Source organism: Ostrinia furnacalis, unplaced genomic scaffold (genome assembly GCF_004193835.3).
Source record: "Ostrinia furnacalis isolate ACB-3 unplaced genomic scaffold, ASM419383v2 OfSCF3556, whole genome shotgun sequence".
Taxonomy (NCBI): domain Eukaryota; kingdom Metazoa; phylum Arthropoda; class Insecta; order Lepidoptera; family Crambidae; genus Ostrinia; species Ostrinia furnacalis.
Genome location: NW_021133795.1, coordinates 21,809 through 41,624, shown reverse-complemented (window position 1 = coordinate 41,624; position 19,816 = coordinate 21,809). Strand labels below are relative to the sequence as shown.

The 19,816-nt window shown below is 38.1% G+C and overlaps 1 protein-coding gene across 1 annotated transcript in view; it reads left to right on the top strand.

Moving 5' to 3' along the window:
• LOC114358001 (uncharacterized) overlaps positions 1-19,816 on the top strand; it is a gene marked incomplete at its 3' end in the record, with an annotated part of 42,353 nt that overhangs the window by 2,768 nt on the left and 19,769 nt on the right. Inside the window, exons 2-3 of the mRNA XM_028311851.1 lie at positions 190-952; positions 6,002-7,054. Coding sequence (XP_028167652.1) covers positions 323-952; positions 6,002-7,054 — 1,683 coding nt within the window. The remainder of the gene's footprint in view (positions 1-189; positions 953-6,001; positions 7,055-19,816) is intronic.

The following is a 19,816-nucleotide window of genomic DNA, read 5'->3' as shown; positions in this document are numbered from 1 at the left end:
GTGCACAAAATAGAAAGAATTGATCAGCGCATTAGATGAGCATCAAGCAATTAACGTCCGAATGTCGTAGACATGAGGTGCATATATCACTGATCCTAACTGACATTTATGTCCGCAATTTATCTGCTTGACCTAAAATACGCACTATTCCAACAGCATACGGTCTATATCATAACTCTTTTGTTCCAGAACTGTTTCCACCGAGGGGAAAATGCATAGAAACCAGCCGCCGTCCATAACCGCTACCTATTATAGCTAGAGCTAAGGCAAACTATGTGATATACACATAGGTTTAAGGTGTAAGTGTATAGAAATAGCCAAAATGCCTGTCGTCTCGCCTTCCCGGTTCACTTCTACCTCGTCCAGCTTGTCTGGGTCCCATCGACTAACGTTTACGTCCTCATCGAGTTTAGAGAAGCCATACTTCAGAACGAGCAGTGGTTCTTACGTGTCATCAACTTTGCGGAGCACATACGGTGATAAGACTTCGGAGTTCAGATCGAGATACTCAGATGTCGACGGCAAAAGAGAAAGGAAGACTTCCCTCGTGGAATATTCCAGGAACTCCCGTGCTCCCAGTGTGACGGATTCAGACAGTGGTATATCAAGTCGATATCGCTCCGAGCGTTCAGAATCTAGATCCCGCGATATTTCGACGACCAGAAGCGAAAGCGGGAAGCCGAGCGAACCTTCCAGAAACAAGCGAAGCGTAATCAGTTCTGCTGCGCTAGCGATGTCGCAAGCGGACTTCTACAACAAGTACTCTCCAGCGAACTACGTGCCCTTAACTCAGAGGATCAAGGAACAGCAACAGCAGCAGCAACAGAATCAGAACAGTTATGGAGAGATATCGAGGTCTAAGTCCATTTCGAATGACATCGGGAGGCCTCCAGCTGCCGATCCCAAGACCGCCAGGCGGGCAAGGAACTCCACAGCCGCTACTATTGCTGAGGTAATTATGAACTTTATTACTAAGGGTGTACGACGTAAAGATCTTTGGCGTAGACCAAATTTGTGACTCTTAAAAGTAAGCTGACTTACTTCAAAGATTATGAGACCCTGGTTAATGTCTAGTTCTTGAAGCAATTCGGTGAATATCGTAGAGACTTCTTCAAAAGATTGTGAACTTTGTGTGTGAAGAGTAAGGTTTAAGTAATTGAAAGATTTGGATAGGCAGACTTGCTGTTGAACAGTGACATAGTAGAACAATAAAGAAAATACATTCACATTTTAACTTTATTTCGTTAATATTACGATTCAAAACCTACATTGAAGATGTTAGTAACTGCATCGTACTTTTTCAAGATTTTTTTCTCTCATTATTTTGTAAATGTCATAAGGTCAATGACCTGTTGCAAATTCGAAGTCATTGAACTTTTAGCAATCAGCTGTAGTTGTTTCTACTTGTTTATAGTCCGTTTCTTTTGTTTTGAAGATATGCCAATGTTTTCGATTATTTTTTTAAACTTTATTTTCTTTCTAAAGATCTTAACGTCTGAGCACCCATTATAGGTATTTTTTATCATGATTTGGATGTCTGCGAAATTAAAAGGTAAAAAACTAACTTGTTTTCTTGAGTTTGATGTGTTTTAAACGTCATTTCGACCTTTAGACATTTTGACAGCTCGTCATGCCGTCTCTGTCCATCTTATTGGTTAGACAGAGACAGCGTACAGTTGTACAGTCGACTACAAAAATATGTTTGCAGTGAAAGTGGTTCAAAATATTGTTCCATAGAATAGAGCGTGTGTTTTGGAGCACTTTGACAGTAAATGTGATTATTGAGGTTGACTGTACCTGTCAAAATTACGTTTAGTTCTTCATAATACATAATCAAAATTATTGAAGTGACTACAATAAATCATCAATGTGTTCATTCATAGTTTGATCATCGTAGATATTTTAGTATTTCACACACAAATCGTGTACAGTATTAAGAATGCCTAGTGCCCGTTTTCACCATCAATCCCTAATTTTTAAGTGACCCCTATGGTAACTCATAATACAGGAATTTTGTTTTCATAGCGGTCACTTAAAAATTTGGGATTGATAATGAAAACGGGCATAAGGATCGTATTTTTAAGCATTGCTCAAGTACGAACTTTTTCAATTTTGAGATTGGTCTCTACTCAATCAATCACAATCTTGAAACGGAATCTAGTTTTGAGGATTGTTTACTAATATGACCCTGTATTTCTTAATTTTTTTTTAAATTTTAACTGGATTTGAATCATATTGGTACAATTTTTTTGAAAGTACTACTTAAGACATCTTGGTAGAAACTAAACAGATACGATACGTATGTAGTGTTTTACATGTACTATAAGGGAAGCCTACAGCTAGCTTAGGCAATAATAGTTTTCTACTAAGGCTTCAGAGTTCAGGCTAGGTATAGACTTATATCCAACGATGCTTCGTCACGTGTCTTCTGAAACATAGAAAATATACAGACTGTTCTGTTTTTCGGAAAAACCGGTTGGGCCAGCCTGAATGGAAATGTCCCACTAACCAAACTGGGAACATAAAGTGATTTGGTATTATGGGTAGGTTGACCCACTGGGGAATTGAACCCAGAACTTATAACTATGACCTCCACTGCGGTAGCATGACCCTCAATTTCGTCGTTTCAGCCAAATGACGACCTCCACAAAGGTTTCCTCAAGGATTTTCATAAAAAATAGGTCCTGCTCTGCGCTGCTATAGTATCCAGGTACTACCCGCGATCTTCACAAAATCTTCGGTCCGCCTAGTGGCGGGCCTGCCGTCACTCGAGAACTTTTCTGCCCCAGCGGCCATCAGCTCTATGAGCTATGTGCCCCGCATATTTCCACCTGATTATAGCAATTCTGCGGGCTCTGTTTTTCTTTTAATTTACCTGGAGCTAATGGAGGATCTGCCCTGCACTCCCCACACTGGCCAGACGGGTATTTGTTGCTTAGTCGCCTCTTAGGACCTTTACCAGATCGTCGATCCACCTAGTGGGGGGCCTGCCACACTACGTCTTCCCGCCCGTGGTCGCCACTCGAGAACTTTTCTGAAGGTCGCGGAAATCCTTGGGGGAGGCCTTTGTCCAGCAGTGGACGTCATTTGGCTGAAACGAACGACCGTTTCTAACGAGGAGTGGGAGTAGTCATATCATATGTTTAGCGAAGAACAGGGGAGGTACTACTCCCCTGAAGCCAGTCGTCGCTTGCTCAGACCAACAGAGCGAGCCACAGTCTGGGGCGGAGCCGCGAAAGAATGTCTAGGCCGTCTAGCTCGGACAATAACTCGCAGCTCCGTCCCAAAGACTTTGGGAGGACACCGTCAGGTTTTAGTGAGTAGGCCCTGCCCATCTGGCAGGGAGAGCCTCACATAACCCACTGGTTCCCCGGGCCAGTGGGTATGCAATTTCATGCTTTTCCTGACGAAAAAAAAGTCATATCATACTGTATTAAAAACTTACCATTTTCCATTTGCACAGACTAGACGAATGTCATGGCCCACTGCTCCCATTCGATGAGGATGGACAAACCAAAATAGACTCTGATGACTCAGACCAATAGGTGGATGTCATCTCTTATAAATATTTGGACAACCAGGTAGTCTCTAAAAGATAATTGCGCATATTTTTTACTTGGCAGACTGCACTTAATAGTGCATGAGTCGCTTTTGTTTATTTTGGACACAAGCTATCATTGATGATTTTTCATACAGTCATGTATTACATAAATAATCCTTGGGCATTTCACACTGCGCCATCTAGTCCCAAACTAAGCATAGCTTGTACGTATAGTCAGCGTCAAATATAGTTCGTGACAGCCAAAGTGGCCAAAAAGTTGATAACACAAGTTGATTGTACTACGGGTACTAGAATCAAAGTAAACAGAAGTATAATATACATTTTATACCAAATACCAGACCAATAGAAACATGTATGTCCATGCACACAAATGTTTGTACTGTATAAGTGCCCTGAAAAGAGCCTATGTACTGAATAAACTATTTGAATATGTGCGAGCATCGAACCCGCGACCTCTGGGCCTCTGGCATAGTACCTACGTTACGAACCACTATACCAAACAGCCGAACCAACCTTACTTTTGTAAATAACTGCAACAGTCGTCCGTATTAGGGACACAATTGTTTGTAATGCGTTAAACACTTAGTAATCGCTAATCTGTTTGACCTAGAATCTCATAATCAGCGCAAGTGGGCCATGGTAAAGTTTTAAGAGAAAACCGTTTCTAAGTCCGGCACTATCATCATAATTTCAGCCATAGGACGTCCACTGCTGAACATAGGCCTCCCTCTATGATTTCCTTAATGACCAGTTGGTAGCAGCCTGCATCCAGCACCTTCCTGCTACCTTTATGAGGTCGTCGGTCTAGTTTGTGGGTGGACGTCCCACGCTGCTCCCGCTCCCATTCGGCACTTTACCCAAATAGAAAAGTTTGCCTATAGAGATGGCGATGGATGACGATTTGGTGAAGGTCGAAATACCTGGCTGGATGCGTGCAGCGCAGGACCGCTCTTTGTGGAAATCCTTTGTCCAGGACGTCATTTGGCTGAAACGAAATAGAAATTGCATATGAAACTATTCCCACCTCTCGCTCCACTGCAAGTCTTCTGTAGCTAGCTTGGGCCGTGCTTCTTCATTGAAGATCAAATTACCTTCATTAAAATTGAAAATTTCAGCTAGTACCTACTACTACGGTACTGAAAGACTCAGAATTTCTAAAATTTTAGCCTATTAATTGAAAGGAAAGACACCACTAAAATGTTACGCCAAAGTATTTCGTACCAAGGACTATGAATATACGAGCATGACGCAGATATCCGTGACAAACTATCATTATTGCGACCCTTCTTAGGGAACCAAACTATTTAAATAGATGCATTTGTAGGGTATTCGTAAATCACGAAGTTTATGGTAGTTCTGCCTTTTGCGTTGTAGTTATCTATTGTTGAATATAGAGCTACTTGTATGGTGATATACTTCTGATTAATTTCGATGCGCGTGAAAAACAGTTTAACTTTCCCCCGGGACAAACTTGGCCTTCACTGGTTGGGTTTTATTGGCGATCAAGCTGTAGATCCTGGCTACACAGGAGTTGCAGCGGTGGGAACGAGAGGTAGGAATAGTCCCGTTCTATGGTGAGAGTACCTTTCAGGTCACAATACTGGTGTCATACTTTGAACAGCCGTCGTCGGTGTCTAAAAAGATTTACTAGATCTTATTTTCTTTCCTGCAGGCTGTTTCAAGTCTGCGGGGTTATTACATACAATAACATACAGAAGTTTTTGAATGTCGCCATCCCTCTCACGCAAATGAGATGCCAGCATGAGTAACGGTGACAGATAGACACGAAACTACGTAAACAGAGTTTCGGAATAACCCTTCTGCTAAGTCTAGCCAAGTTTCTATCAAGATGTCTGCAAACTTTTGATGATCAGTTGCTCGTTTCAAATATTTAAAAATAAAAGAAAAAGTTACATCCAAATTGTCTATTTCGTGACAAATGACAATCGAACACATCATCTCTCTTTTGTTATCTACTTTCACCACATCAACTAATTAATGTACATCCGAACGAGACTTGTAAGTCTACGAAAATTTCGCAGGCACACAAAATGTGTGCGTGTGTGTGTGTATGTTCAATAACAATAGCACTACTTGGCCAGCTTCATCGTACCTCTTGACAGGCAGACCCTCGGCACCATAAGAGACTGCTTTTCACGAGGTTACCGCATAGTAGACATAGTAAATTTGTATAAAACTCTACACTGTGTCTTAATTTTTAATATCTTTAACAGAAAATTTAGTATAATTGAAAATTATGCAGAATTAAACCTTAAAAGTAACGAAGATAAAGCTGATAACGCCTTGGATGAAGTTGATAAAGATTCAGACACAGCTAGAGCACGTTGAGAAGTTGAACTAACACACAACCACAAGCCACAGTATTTTCATTTTAAATATCATTGAACCGAAAGAAATAAGCGTTTCATTCAACACCAGAGACCCGAAGGAAGAAGATCGTATAAGGAAAGCTCACCTAGCTTCAGCAAAAGGAACTCTATGTCCAATGGCGCTAAGGATAACAATGGGAATGAAGTGCCATCTGTATCTGAAACAAGGAAAAGATTCGATAAGATGACTGTGACTAAACTTCCAGCGAATGAACCGAGGCTTTCGCCCAAGACGTCAGTAGAGCAATACCTGAGCCAGTTGAAGGACTGCGAAAACGGAACGGTGGGGTACACGAAACTGCCAAAAGACGACAAAATAGTCCCCGTACATTTGCCGTACGCTGAGAAAAACGGGTTGAATCACAGATGGGAAGTAGGATCATCGTCATCTAGGTCCAATTCTAACTCAGACTTGTCCATTAGCAAAACCATTTCAGAACCGGTGTCTTTAGCCAAGCCGGTCGTAGATAAAAACTCTATGTCGACGTCACTAACTTCCAAATTGCCTTCCGATCGCCTTGCCAGTATTAAAAGTCAATTAGATCCTAATAACCCCATAGGGAAAATTCTAGAGAAATCCACTGTTATACACGTAGAGAATGGAGACGATTACAAAAAGAAAAGTAGTCCAGATGTGCTAAGTAAGAAGGAGTCTTTGAAAAACGATATAGAGAAGCAAGTGAAGGCTCCGAAACACACTTCTAATTTCGCTTCGTTCATACAGATATCTCAGCCTATAGCGTCTAGCACATCGCCGAAGAGGAACGATAGTGAGGAAAAGGATGGCCTGAGTGAAACGGGGAGATCCAGGGTGAAGCTCAAGTATATAGATTCAGAACAAGACGACAGATTAGTTCTAGACAATGATATCGAATCACCAAGCGGGACAGGATTCGAAAACAAAACGTTTGAGCATGAAAACTTTTTGAAGAAACGCACAGAAAAATCAGAAGAAGACAAAGAGGCTACGGAAGATGGTGTCAAGTCTATGGAGACGAGTACTGAGAGTACGTTCAGTGAGCCCACAGAAGATTCCAGTCCAGAAACGCCGTCTGCTAGAAAGAAGATTCTAGACTCGAAAGACTATGAAGATATCAAAGCTGTAAGTACTCATATTTTGTCAGTTAAACTTTTTAAGGGCTTGACGATTATTTATGAAGTCTGCTTACTGGTGCGTACTGATTTATTATTATTTTGGTCTATTTCTATTGCAATATAATCACCAAGCACTTAAAAGGTTTCAAGCACCCCATTTTTAGATTAGTGGCTATTTGTTTGCACCTTTACTCAAAACACTTAAAAATTGCCTGATTTGATGATGATTCCTTATATTTAACTTATTTTCCGTTGTTTTTATCAATTTGAAAACCATCTAATGAACCAATAGATATTGAATTCTAGATCTTTGATTGATGTAGCCATCAAAATTGTTACAATCTACGCCATAGTGTGTTCAGTAGATGGTTTTCTAAACAGGTTTTTAGTATTGATTTCGTCAACTTATTTCTGCATACGTAGAATTCCCCCTTTCTTCTTTGTGTGTAGTAGTAGTAGGCGAATTTTTCTGCGTGACCGAATTGATTTTCTGCAAATTAGAATTATGTTTAAGAGATGAGCTATTAAAACTGTATGAGTTGTATGAGCGACTGTAAATAGAGATGCTTTGAAAGTTTAATGTTTGAAAGCCTGTATAATTTTGGGTGAGTTATGGAATAGAAATGTGCGGATGTGTCAATAATTTATGGATTGTATAAGGTGATAATATTAATTTGATAAAATGAATTCTTCTAAGCACAATAACCAAAGCGCCTGCTTCTATGACTAATACATGAATGAATACTCGCGAGATTCGAATCTGCTACCTTTGTAATGTTTGTAGTAGTCCAGATTTCCCGACGGTTAAACACCATACCGCTGTTTAAACTGATTATACCAATTTACTTTTTTCTGAAGGTAATTTTAACGGCTGTCACAACAAGTTCTTAACTCTGGTTACAGTCTTGCGCTTGACTTTATAGCTGAATCTCTGACTCAGCTTAAAACCACGGAATTACGTCCCTTTTCCTTTGACACCTCAACCGTTATGGCTAGCTTGCAGAGTGTATGGAAAATCCTCTATTAGCCTACATATTTAGTCGTCCTGCAGTTTGCAGTGGTGACTAAATCATCATCATCAACAGCCCTTTACAGTTCACTGCTGGACTATGAGCCTCTTCCACTATAATGGAGGGTTTTTTGCCATAATCCCCACGTTTAGCAGGCGGGTTAGAGATCGCAGTTTAAAAGATTGATATTTTTCAGAGAGCGCTNAGAGCGCTACTGCCCGTTCTCTGTTTGATGTGTAGTCCCTAAGTCGTCTCTTACGACACCCGCGGGAAGAGTAGGGGTTGGTGACAAATGTATTCTACTCTGCCGTCACTACACGTCCTGACTGAATAATCTAAGCTGAGTGACTAAATCAACTAACCATAATGTCCCTTTTCGCACAAGTTTCAAGCCACAAATTGATTCTTTGAATTGTCCCAAAGAGAACTCTTGCAAATTCACAAAAATCTTGCACGTCGTTACACAGGTTAAAATAAAAGTGCGAGTTCATTGGCATTCAGTAATGAGGGCATCTATTTATACGTATGTACGTTATTTAGTCTTACGGCTGACACTCTTAACATGACTAATGTTCGCGAAAGAGAGCAAGACAATACCCCGGATGGTTCTAAGGATTCGGAAGATGAGGGGACCGTAGCTCTGGAAGTAGAGGCTGTTATGGATCTAATTGTAGACGTAACAGAGAAGGTAGTAAGCTTCTCACTGGTTATAAAATGTATACCAGCAGATTTCATCCAAGTCCCATTCCTTTAGTTAGTAATTTTTTTTCATATCCAAGAAAAAATTTTACCTGCATTTAGGGTCAAATTACATGTGGAAAGAATGTTGACCAAATTCATTAGTTGTTTTTCAAAATTGTTTTCAACGATAAATCGGTTCCTTTCTGAGCTTAAAATTATTATTGTCAGACAGATGAACAGTGAAATGACCCATCCTATATGCCAGTTATACTGAAGTTTAAAATATCAAAATATAAATTACATTAACGAATCTATACATAGATACAAAGTTTGTATTATCAAAAAAATCAAAATCAAAATTATCTTTATTTTTTTAGACTAATTAAATTAGTACTTGCAAATCGTCAAGTGCTCTTAAGGAGCCTATACATGTCTCATTCTTTTGTGGCAAGTGCTGAGAAGAAGCGCCGCAACAAACTCAGTCACTACTGTCTGCCGGTTTAAAAATTGCATCAAGTACCTCTAAATTCTTACCTGTACGAGTATAGTTATTACCCCATTTTAAGGGAAATCCAAGGTATCTCATGAAAAGTATGAAATAAAAACCAGTTCAACGCACCGGTTACCCGGAAAGAATCAGTATTGTTTTAGGCGATCAGCCAACGAATGTTCCGCCAGGCGATGCCAATGTCCGATCTCCATTTCAACTAATAACTAAAAGTTATCTTCTCTAATTGTTTAGTTATTTGTAGTTTCTACTTCCTCACTCTTTAAAATGTCACCTTACCTCACTCCTGTCTCGGTTGGGAACTTGGGATTTAGACAGCCTTAACTATTGTATACCATTCAAACGTCATTGAGGTCATATACGTATCATGTGTTAAACCATGTTAAAATGTATTCAGAACTGTATTATGTATGTGACTTTGTTGGTGTACCTAATAAATAAATAAATAAACGAGCGAACGTAAATTCAAATTGTTTTGGCTTAACTATTAAGCTAGGTATAGATAAGATATTGGCTGTGTTAGTGCAATACTCTTTACTCTATTCTTTTTATTAGAGTCTAAATCAAACATACAAGTTGATATTAGAATCCGTCGGATTTTTCTTTATCACGTGAATATTCTGCGTTTTTCTCTTTAATTTTAAATTTATCTATCGTTAGTTTTTCCAGTAAATATCATAGGTGGTGTCGCAAGGTTCAATACTGAGCCCACTTTTCCTCCAACTGTTTTGTCTAAAGAGTTTGCTGGGATATATCGCTTCTCTGATATTGCATCACGGTGACCTTAATCTATATTAACCGTGTTTCTCTGTCATGGACTCCAGTATCTGGAGTCCAGATTCATCCTGGAGATTATGTTTTTCCTAACTTGCCTAAAGTACTGTATTTTTTAAATAGAAATGAAAAATTAAATGTGAAAAAGTCATTTCGCCTAGACAATGCACGCAGACGCGTCGCGCCCTCCTTTCGATAAAGTAATCTAAAAATACCCCGCATGAAATGTAACGTATCTAAAATAACACGCATATTCTCATAGCGGTCGGACGGCAAAGTTTTTTGGAACCACGTGCTGCGAAATTCGGAAAAGCGGCGGCCATTTTGACCGGAAAGCGCGGGACTTTTGACAGATCGCCAGTGGCACGTCAGTTTTGGCGCGAAGATTTATCTATGGTCGTTTTAATCGTCTAAAGAGGTAAACGTTTTTAGTGTGTGCTGTAATTATTATCGGCCAGCGTTGTCGTGTGCATAAATGAAACTGAAAGTAGTTTTGGCTAGCTTAAAATAGCCGAACTCTTCATTGGTCACTAGCTGACCTTTCGAGATTTTTATAGCGCGTCAACTGTCTATTTCATTTAAATAATTCAATGATGTATTTCTGTCTGCGAAACATTTATGATGTCATAAAGTCTTACAGTAACCTTGGTTAATATTTTGAGTCGAAATAAGTTGGTTGTTTTTGAAAAGTTTGCATTAAAATTGCATAACTTTTTGGGTCATTTTATTTATAGTACCTAACTGAAAGCCACTATCTTCTGATTATGCGAATAATTAACTAAAAATAAGTTATTACCTAAAATAAATAAAAAGTCTGTGTTTTCCATAAAGGAACAAGAAAAGAGTTCAAATACTCAAAGAGTTTAAATTTAGTCTATGCCACAACTTCGCTGGCCGTTAATCCGTTGACATTTGAAATTTGAAAATCGGAACGTCAAACCTGACGGTTGGCCATTTGGAAATATTTTTTACAAACTTTATAACGTTTCTAGTCGTGGTTTATTCAAATATAAGTGTGAGATTGTGATTTTCTGGGAAAGTTGGTTGTGTTCAAAATAATTCAGTATTTGGTTCGTATACGTTTTTATTTTCTTTTGCGAGAGCGATTTCGTTGGGATGAAACTTATACCGAGTGTCAAGGTTAACGTATACCCTCGTATACCACAGTTTTTGGTAATTTTGATAATTATTTTTTGGAACTAATTAATAGAGATTTCCACTATTTTAATGTTTACCTGAAGACTTCTCTGAACTTCGACGACTACTGCTTTGATCTGTATGTAACTATGTTTATTTTTTATTTATTTATTTATATTTATTGCACATAAACACTGTACAGTGGCGTACTTAATGCCGGGTGGCATTATCTACCAGTCAACCACCGGTCAGGCTGAGAAAGTAAGTTTATATCGGTTTACTACATGTCCCTACGATTGTACAGGCTTTGGATTTTTAAATAGGCTGAACTGTTCCCTATTTACTTAGACACTCTAGTTTCCGTCATACAATAATAAACTCTAGTTAACCTTCACATTGAGTACATTTCCGCGCACACACCTCAATCGTGGACCAAGCGAAGGCTATGCGGGTAGTTTACAATATTTCATTGCCCTTTTGAGGCAATCACTTTTTATAGAAAAAATTACAGAAATTTTAAAAATCACAAAAATATTTTTGTGGCAATGTTTCCAAATCGAAACCATAATATGACTCGCACGGTCAAATAAAATAACTATCAGATTTTTATAGTGCCAAGCTTATTGCACCCTTATTTAAATCGTTAAAAATATTACTTCCTTTTTTGAAATAACTAAATATTTTTGTAATAAAAATGCATAAAAACTTGAATTTTAAAGTGACGAAATCTTTCGACCTTCTAAAATAAATACAATCGTGCGTCATCTAAGATAGCTTATCTAATACCAGATGATATCAATGGCTACAAGATAATATACTCTATGTTACATCACGTCCAGTAATGTAGATTTTTTATTTGAACACTGAATTGTTTTGTGCAAAGAAAAAAAAAATTGACCGCAATGACGACTGTAAAATTGAAAAAATAATAATTGAGACATGCACAACATTTGTAGTGACCAAAATAATAATAAAAATTGTAAAATATAAAAGAAAAATTGTGATAAAATAGCCAAAAAAGATAGTGTAAAATATCTGTGCACAGACGAAGTGTAGTGTGCGCGTTAAAAAGTGGTATTGAGACAAATTAGTCGTTCAAATAATGATATAATAAGTTAGCGGCTCGCGAATGACAGTGTTGCGAATCTGTGGTAACGTTCAAGTGTCGGAGTGTTGCAAAAAAAAATAGAAAAAAAATGTAAAAAATATTGGAATTAATGAAAAGTTATGTTAAAAATGTTATTGTGTTGTGAAATAATAAAAGAAAGGATAAAACGGTAAAACTTTGAGTATTTGCAACGATACGATTTGTTTATGTATCAACAAGTACTGCAACGACCGAAACAAAAATATAAGGGAGTTTGTCAACAAAACTTTGACCTTACAGACCACACTACATTTGCAGTGTAATTTTTAAATTCAAAAACAAATGTGACTTTTTTGGATATTGTTTGCTTGAAGACATATTATTATTATGCATCGGGGTAATTGTAACTATTGTTAGAATTTGTGAGAAAAAACTTTAATATAATATTCCAATAAACATTAAATTGTTTGCCGTGTAAACCTCAGCGTAATTTTTAGTCAAAAATTCTGCAAAAAAAATCTAAATATCACGCGTGCAAAAGACTGAAAGTGGTTGACGCAAAAAGGAACTTGGTGATCAGATCTCAAAGTTCATACCCAATGCTACATACAGACGTTATGCAGATGAGAAGGAGGAGTCCGACGTCGACATCAGTGTTCTGTGTGAGCTTACATTATGGCGCGTTTGGGACGTACAGCAACGTCAGATTACTTGTAAGTTTCATTTTTTACGGTATTTTGATCCTTGTTGTTTTGGGTTAAGGTCCAAAAACAGTGAAACGTATTTTGAACCATTTTCAGTTCACAATATATCACCTTGATCCTAAAGCAAATATTAAAACATCCCCCAAATCCCACCCCACCAAAAACATTTTCGTGTAAATTAACGCCAAGACAATTATGTACATTTTACAGAAAATACCAGGTATTATGGAGAGCCAAGCTCCTAAGTTAATTTCTCTTTCTTCTTTATTTCTAAGTCTCATTACGGCGTATAGCGTTCTGTGTGAATCCTTCTCTTAAGTTCTCTACAAACTTGATCTCAGTCAAAGTGACTGTTATTTTAAATTCTCTACAAACCGTACACCTTAGTCGAGAGACGTAAATAGACACTCCTATGGGTATAATTCAATTACTGGACATTGTGCTGTCCACCGACAAGGTGGACCTACGATCTGAAAAGGTAGCAGGAAGGCGCTGGATGCAGGCCGCTACCAACCGTGCGATGTGGAAGTCATTGAGGGAGGCCAATGTTCAGCAATAGACGTACTTTAGCTGAAATGATGATAATGAATTTTGTGACAATAGGAACGCTTTTAACAAACAATATCTCAATACTTCTTACCAATCGACCATAGCATTACAATAGGTTTTATTTACGTATATGGGACTTAAACCCATGGTGCGGAAGTANTTATTTATTTTACTTTGCTTATACAACCCTGACGCTTAAGCTGTGAGGTAGATCAATTCTGAACACAAAAAAATAGCGCTCTTGTGAGCGTAGTAGTAAGGTGCGATTTCGAATGCACCATGTGCGTTGGATATTTTGCATTATTATTATTACCGTTAAAATGCCGGCATCTGATCCTACACAAAGGAGTGCAATTTCTGTTGCTACTATTATGTATTCTGTGCTTATACCGAGTGTCGAGGTCAACGTATATCCTCGTATACCATAGTTTTTGGTAATTTTGGTATATTTAATGTTTGGAACTAATTTACAGAGGTTTCCACTATTTTAATGTTTACCTGAAGACTTCTCTGAACTTCGACGACTACTGCTTTGATCTGTATGGAACCATTGAAGTAATATTACTACGTATAGAACAGACATCGCGAACAAAATATGTACAGTGCGGGGTGCGGGGCGGGAATTTGACGGACAGCTGTCAGTCAAATCCATGACTATCAAGTTTCATAATTTATGGCGATAAAATCTGCACCAGAAAATGTCGTACTTCATTGATAGGATTGCACGAATAGTGACGTTCCTGCGGTCGCCTCATTATAGACATTGTGAAACGATTGTGAAAATAAACAAATCGGCTAAATTGTGTTAAATTTTCATGGTGCTCAATAGCAAAAAGGTTCAGCTACTTACATTATTTTCTTTCCCTTATTTTCCTGTGTACCCTTGGCTGTTCCCTTGATGGTACAGTGGAAAATAAATTTTAACCCTGTACCCTTGGCCGTAAAACCCAACCAACTTAAATTGTACACGTGACCAAGAGGACTAGCTTTTCCTGAATTTGGCCAAAAAACAAAAACAAATGAACATCGAGAAAAACAAATGAAGTAACATGGATGTAGATAAAAGTAAAACCTAATTATAATTAATTAAGTACATTATAATTAATTTAGTACATAGAATAAAGACAATATTACGCCAATTTAACCGACTTCAAAAAAGGAGGAGGTTATAATATGTTCGGCTATATGTAATGTTTTTTTTTCTATTTATGTTCACCGATTACTCCGTCAATTGTGGACCGATTTTCAAAATTCTTTTTTTTGTTCGATACACACACAATTCTGTGGTGGTCCCATTGTCACCAAGACAGGATCTGATGATGGGATCCTAGGGAAATCGAGGAAACCTTTAAATTTTATAGGCATGTATATCGTTTTTAATATTTATTCTAAAGATATTCAAGTATATGCTTCTGGTAGTCATCATCTAATGTTGATGAGGTGATGATGGAAGGTAAAAGTCCTTAACCGTTACGAGTTGGAGAATAATTCTTTAAATATTTTAGGTACGTATGTACATACAGTTTTATTACTTCAGGTTTTTTAGGTGAGCTGATGATGAAAGGTCAAACTTCGTAAGTTAGGAGTTAGATGATACTTTTTAGTTGCCCATATTTAATGAGATTTAATATTTACCTATGTTTAATGAGATTGAGACTATAGTTTTACATTTTAAGTGTAATCCTGTACCTATTTTAGGATTGATATTGAACTTATTATTTAATGTTACCGTTTCTTTTTAGAGTAATAGTCATTTAACTCATGTATTATAAAATTTCTAAACAAGTGAAAATTCCTTAGAAGAAAATATTAAATAAAGTGATTAGATTAAGTAATTGCTTGGTTTTTCTGAAATATATTGTGTTAACGACGGACAACTACGGAACCCTACATTGCACGTGGGACGTCGACATCAGTGTTCTGTGTGAGCTTACATTATGGCGCGTTTGGGACGTACAGCAACGTCAGACTACTTGTAAGTTTCATTTTTTACGGTATTTTGATCCTTGTTGTTTTGGGTTAAGGTCCAAAAACAGTGAAACGTATTTTGAACCATTTTCAGTTCACAATATATCACCTTGATCCTAAAGCAAATATTAAAACATCCCACAAATCCCACCCCACCAAAAATATTTTCGTGTAAATTAACGCCAAGACAATTATGTACATTTTACAGAAAATACCAGGTATTATGGAGAGCCAAGCTCCTAAGTTAATTTCTCTTTCTTCTTTATTTCTAAGTCTCATTACGGCGTATAGCGTTCTGTGTGAATCCTTCTCTTAAGTTCTCTACAAACTTGATCTCAGTCAAAGTGACTGTTATTTTAAATTCTCTACAAACTTGATCTCAGTCAAAGTGACTGTTATTTTAAATTCTCTACACCTTAGTCGAGAGACGTAAATAGACACTCCTATGGGTATAATTCAATTACTGGACATTGTGCTGTCCACCGACAAGGTGGACCTACGATCTGAAAAGGTAGCAGGAAGGCGCTGGATGCAGGCCGCTACCAACCGTGCGATGTGGAAGTCATTGAGGGAGGCCAATGTTCAGCAATAGACGTACTTTAGCTGAAATGATGATAATGAATTTTGTGACAATAGGAACGCTTTTAACAAACAATATCTCAATACTTCTTACCAATCGACCATAGCATTACAATAGGTTTTATTTACGTATATGGGACTTAAACCCATGGTGCGGAAGTATGTCAGTACATCGCTGACCTTAGCTATGTGGACCGCGCGTCATCGAACCATTCTATTGTCTGTACCAGTTATTTTTATGGCACCATCTCTATGGTTCAAGGGCGCGAACTGGGAACACAATGGAAAAATGTGCGGTAGAGCCATTGGATGAAAGATAGGGTTGTCTGGTTCAATAAAAAGAGTTTATACTTCAACCACACCGACGCGTGCCACCATCGCCGGCGCGATCAAAATGGCGATCAAAGGCTAATGACAGCTCGCGCGACCTGTCATTGGCCTACGATCGCGCCGGCGATTGCTATCTTCACGCGTTAGTGCCTTTTCACACGTTCCGGTTGCCGACTATCCGGCGCCGGGTACCCGGTTGTGAAGTGTATGGGCATGGTACGTAGCTTTCACATGTTCCGGCGTAATTAATCCGGCATTCCCATACATTCGCGACCGGGTACCCGGCGCCGGATAGCCGGCAACCGGAACGTGTGAAAAGGCACTTAGTGTGGTTGAAGCTTAACAGTTTAAAACACTTGAAAAAATATGCGGGTTAAAATTTTTAATTCTTACTGCGTAATAATACCTCTATTTCTATTGTCTGTCTGTGGTAAAAATGACAGTTATTAGGTTTGTTCCTCTTTTCTAATGGCCATGTTTCTCTATTACCAGTTGATTCTTACGTCTCCTTTTCAGGATTTTTTAAGTTTTTTTTTTGTTGTAATAGGAAATCTTAGATTTAATGTCAATTCTCCGAGTTAAGGCTGAGTTGCACCACATAACTATGACCGTGACTTTGACGATAACCGGTGTTTTTGGTATGGAGTTTGACAGATGTTTGACGTTTGTTAAAGTTAAAGTAAGATGGTGCAACCCAGCCTTAAAGTAGATAAACAAAGATAATCTACTATTACTATTAGAAGTTGACTCTATAGCCTTTTAAAACTGTTTTTACTGATCACCTCTTATTCATGCTAGCATCACGAAGAGTGACAGAGGCAAATACAATTATTTTGCGGAATGTATAACGAGCTTCAAGCAATGAAATAGCCCGACCCGTTGTGCATTCTGAATGGACTATACGTAGTAAATATGACGTTATTGTCATAACTGAGATAGGATATAGTAGTCCCAGTCGTTCAAGTCTACTTATTTATTAATTCTGTGTCATACTTGCGTGTTATGGCATCAGCCGTTGTAGTTCCTACTCATTCTTCATCCACTGCGGTATTATGTACACCGATTGTGAAATTTGGCAAAGCTACCTGGCGTTACATCGCCGCACTACAACTAACTATCAGTATCGGTGATATCCCAACGAAATTGGTCTCTCGACATGTCATTTTCCGCGGATATAACCTAACCGCGCCCGCGTTTTAACTGTCACTTTGACACGCCCAACTTTTTCAAAATGGCCGCCGTTTCAGAAGAAAAATAAAGTGGAAATCTCTGTGACCTTGCCAGTATCATATCCAGGCTTTGCCCTGTGGACGAGTCATCTATTTATACCATAGACTAAACCTTCGGGGCATGCCTCGTGCTAAGTGGTTTGATTGACAATCGAAAGTGATATGCTGCAATGTGAAGAGAAAGTGAAAATATCTGTGTGGAAATTGTGCCGTCTAAAGAAACCGTGACTGTGTTCTGAAATACTTTTTGGGGTTCGTTATCAGTTTTCAAATTAATTTCGATCCATTTATCTTCAATTCAAAAGTTCCTCAGTCTTTCGAATCCCAGTGCCGAAGTTCTAAATCGACTTTCCTCAAAAATAAAACTGTTAATTGAAATAACTAAAAAGAACCGGACGTTGTGTTGCAAATTGTTGTCATAAATAAACGAAACATTTAGAAAAAACTGTGCTTTGATAAAAACTGTGCTGCAAAAACATTTAAAACTTAAACTGCTTACTACTTAAATATCAAAGACGATTGTGACAAAGTTATAGAAAAAAGTAAACATAAATTGAAATCATCAAAAACACTTCAAGATATTCAAAGTTTGGGTGCTTAACAGAACTTACCATATACGAAGACTTTACGGTGCTTAAAGATTTATACAGAAACCACAAAAGTATCCTTCAAATCACTGTGCAGAAGAACTTACACCCAAACCACTCGAGCAGTCTACAAAATAACAAAAAACTAAAAAATTGGATCTGCCGAGCGGCTTCCGCCAGATACCCATCACCGCCGCATGCTAACGTACTACGAGGCGCTGATCATCCTAGCATGCGTGACGACGAGTATCCTCGCCCTACGGCATGAGGTGTGGGTGTCGTCGGTGCTTCGAGCCGCGTCCGCGGAGCGTCGCGCCAGGCCATGCGCGCCCGTCGCAGCCCCGGATCCCGCTCGTCGGGCAGAGGACGTATGGCGTCAACACGTATCAGGTTCAATATTGATACAATCATTATCAAACGATTCAATGTTGATAGTCCAGTAATAAACATGATCTATAGTCCAGTAATCCTAGTAGTATAGTAGAAAGAATAAAAGTATAAATAGTAATTTGAAGTTATCTAGATGATTTTGTCGTGTTTACTGAAGATGAAGAAGAACATAATACGACAATCTTAATTTAAAATCATTAAATAGTAGTTTAATTTAATGTTCAATTAAAGGCTAATACATTAAGCTTAGATGGTACTTTTAAAGTTATTGATAGAATTACTTTTTACCTACATAAACTACTACTGTTTAATAAAGTACATTACCTAAATGCTAACTCAAACAAATAAACCCTTTATCCAATCCATAATGTTGACGTGTAGAGCGCGCGTCGTATCGCACCGCAACTAGCCGCCGCTCGTCGCGCGTCGTCGTGTCGGGCCGCGAGCACAGCCGATGGGCGGTGGACTTCGCCGCGGCGACGCTAGCGCGAATGGTAGCGAACGGTTGCGAATAGTCGTGTGAGGTGGTTTCTTGAAGTTTTTTACTAACAATAAGATTTAAGTTGAAGCGAAATGTAAATAGAAAGGATGATTATTAGACTTATGCCCGTTTTCACCATCAATCCCTAATTTTTAAGTGACCCTTATGAAAACAAAATTACTGGCATGTGTTACCATAGGGGTCATTTAAAAATTAGAGATCAATGGTGAAAACTGGCCTGGCTTCTGAAGCTGGAAATCTCATTCCATCAACTGTCCATACCATAGCAATGACAGCTAAGAAAATGATTCGATTTAGCTCTAAGATTCCTATTAACTTATGTGATGCTGAGTGAATGTACCTACTGTTCACATTTATTTCGTAAGATTATGAGGAAAGATGAGTGTGAGAAGGATATGTTTGAATCTAAGTATGATTTAGTAGAGAGAGTGGAAGTAGAAGAGATGCGTGTGAGTGAAAAATATATAAAAATAGTTTTTCTGTTTTTCTTTTACTTTAGTTCTTGGTCTTTCCCATTTTGTAGTTATTTACGATATTTGATTTTTTTCTAGATGTGTTAATACTAATTTTATTAAGACCTAGTTTAGTATCCCAAAAAGGTGAGTACGGTAATTGCAAAAAGTTTTCATTGCCCTTGTAAATATATTTTAGAATCTTTTGACATTTGTTTAGTATAAGTAGTTAATGCATGAGTTTTATTAACTTATTTTTATTCTTATTATTTTTTTAGTTGA